The sequence below is a fragment of the Sinocyclocheilus rhinocerous genome, unplaced genomic scaffold (genome assembly GCF_001515625.1).
Source record: "Sinocyclocheilus rhinocerous isolate Xijiao unplaced genomic scaffold, SAMN03320098_v1.1 C35637846, whole genome shotgun sequence".
Lineage (NCBI taxonomy): Eukaryota > Metazoa > Chordata > Actinopteri > Cypriniformes > Cyprinidae > Sinocyclocheilus > Sinocyclocheilus rhinocerous.
Genome location: NW_015758428.1, coordinates 1 through 560, shown reverse-complemented (window position 1 = coordinate 560; position 560 = coordinate 1). Strand labels below are relative to the sequence as shown.

The window sequence follows — 560 nt, the reverse complement described above, 5'->3', positions numbered from 1 at the left end:
CACAAAACAGACTGCTATTAATTCAGAAATGCTGTACAGAATAAAGAGCGTGTTTCTTTCTGTCTCTCAGGGAGCATCAGCTTTGTTCGATATGATAGAGTACTATGAATCTGCCACTCATCTCAACATCTCCAGCAACAAGCACATCGGCACACGCGGCTGGCAGGCCGCCGCGCACATGATGAGGAAGGTGAGGCTTGAGTTACGCTCAGTTCACACTGTTATGAAGAGTTGATCTCCTCATCTTGTCTGTGTGCCTCCAGACGAGCTCTCTGCAGTATCTGGACGCCCGTAACTCGCCGCTGCTGGATCATTCAGCTCCGTTCGTGGCCAGAGCTCTGCGGATCAGCGGCAGTCTCACCGTCCTGCACCTGGAGAACGCCGGCATCTCAGGACGACCGCTGATGCTGCTGGGTAATGAAAGAAAGAAAAAAAAACACTCTGGACATTAACCCTATGAAACCTGCTGTGTCATATTTAATGCACAAAACTTTAAAGTGCACCTATTATGGGTAATGCAAGGTTCATATTTTGGTTTTGGGAGTCCCCAACAACAGGTT

At 48.6% G+C, this 560-nt stretch overlaps 1 protein-coding gene across 1 annotated transcript; it reads left to right on the top strand.

Moving 5' to 3' along the window:
* Positions 1-54: 54 nt before the first annotated feature.
* On the top strand, positions 55-554 carry LOC107735004 (protein phosphatase 1 regulatory subunit 37-like). The gene is made up of 2 exons (XM_016546842.1): positions 55-190; positions 264-554. Exons 1-2 carry the CDS (start codon positions 92-94, stop codon positions 450-452), a joined length of 288 nt encoding a protein of 95 aa, XP_016402328.1. The 5' UTR covers positions 55-91; the 3' UTR covers positions 453-554.
* Positions 555-560: the final 6 nt, after the last annotated feature.

Coding starts and splice junctions, on each gene's coding strand:
- LOC107735004 (XM_016546842.1), top strand. CDS start 92: ATGATAGAGTACTATGAATCTGCCACTCATCTCAACATCTCCAGCAAC. Junction 191..263: donor CCGCGCACATGATGAGGAAG/GTGAGGCTTGAG, acceptor GTGTGCCTCCAG/ACGAGCTCTCTGCAGTATCT.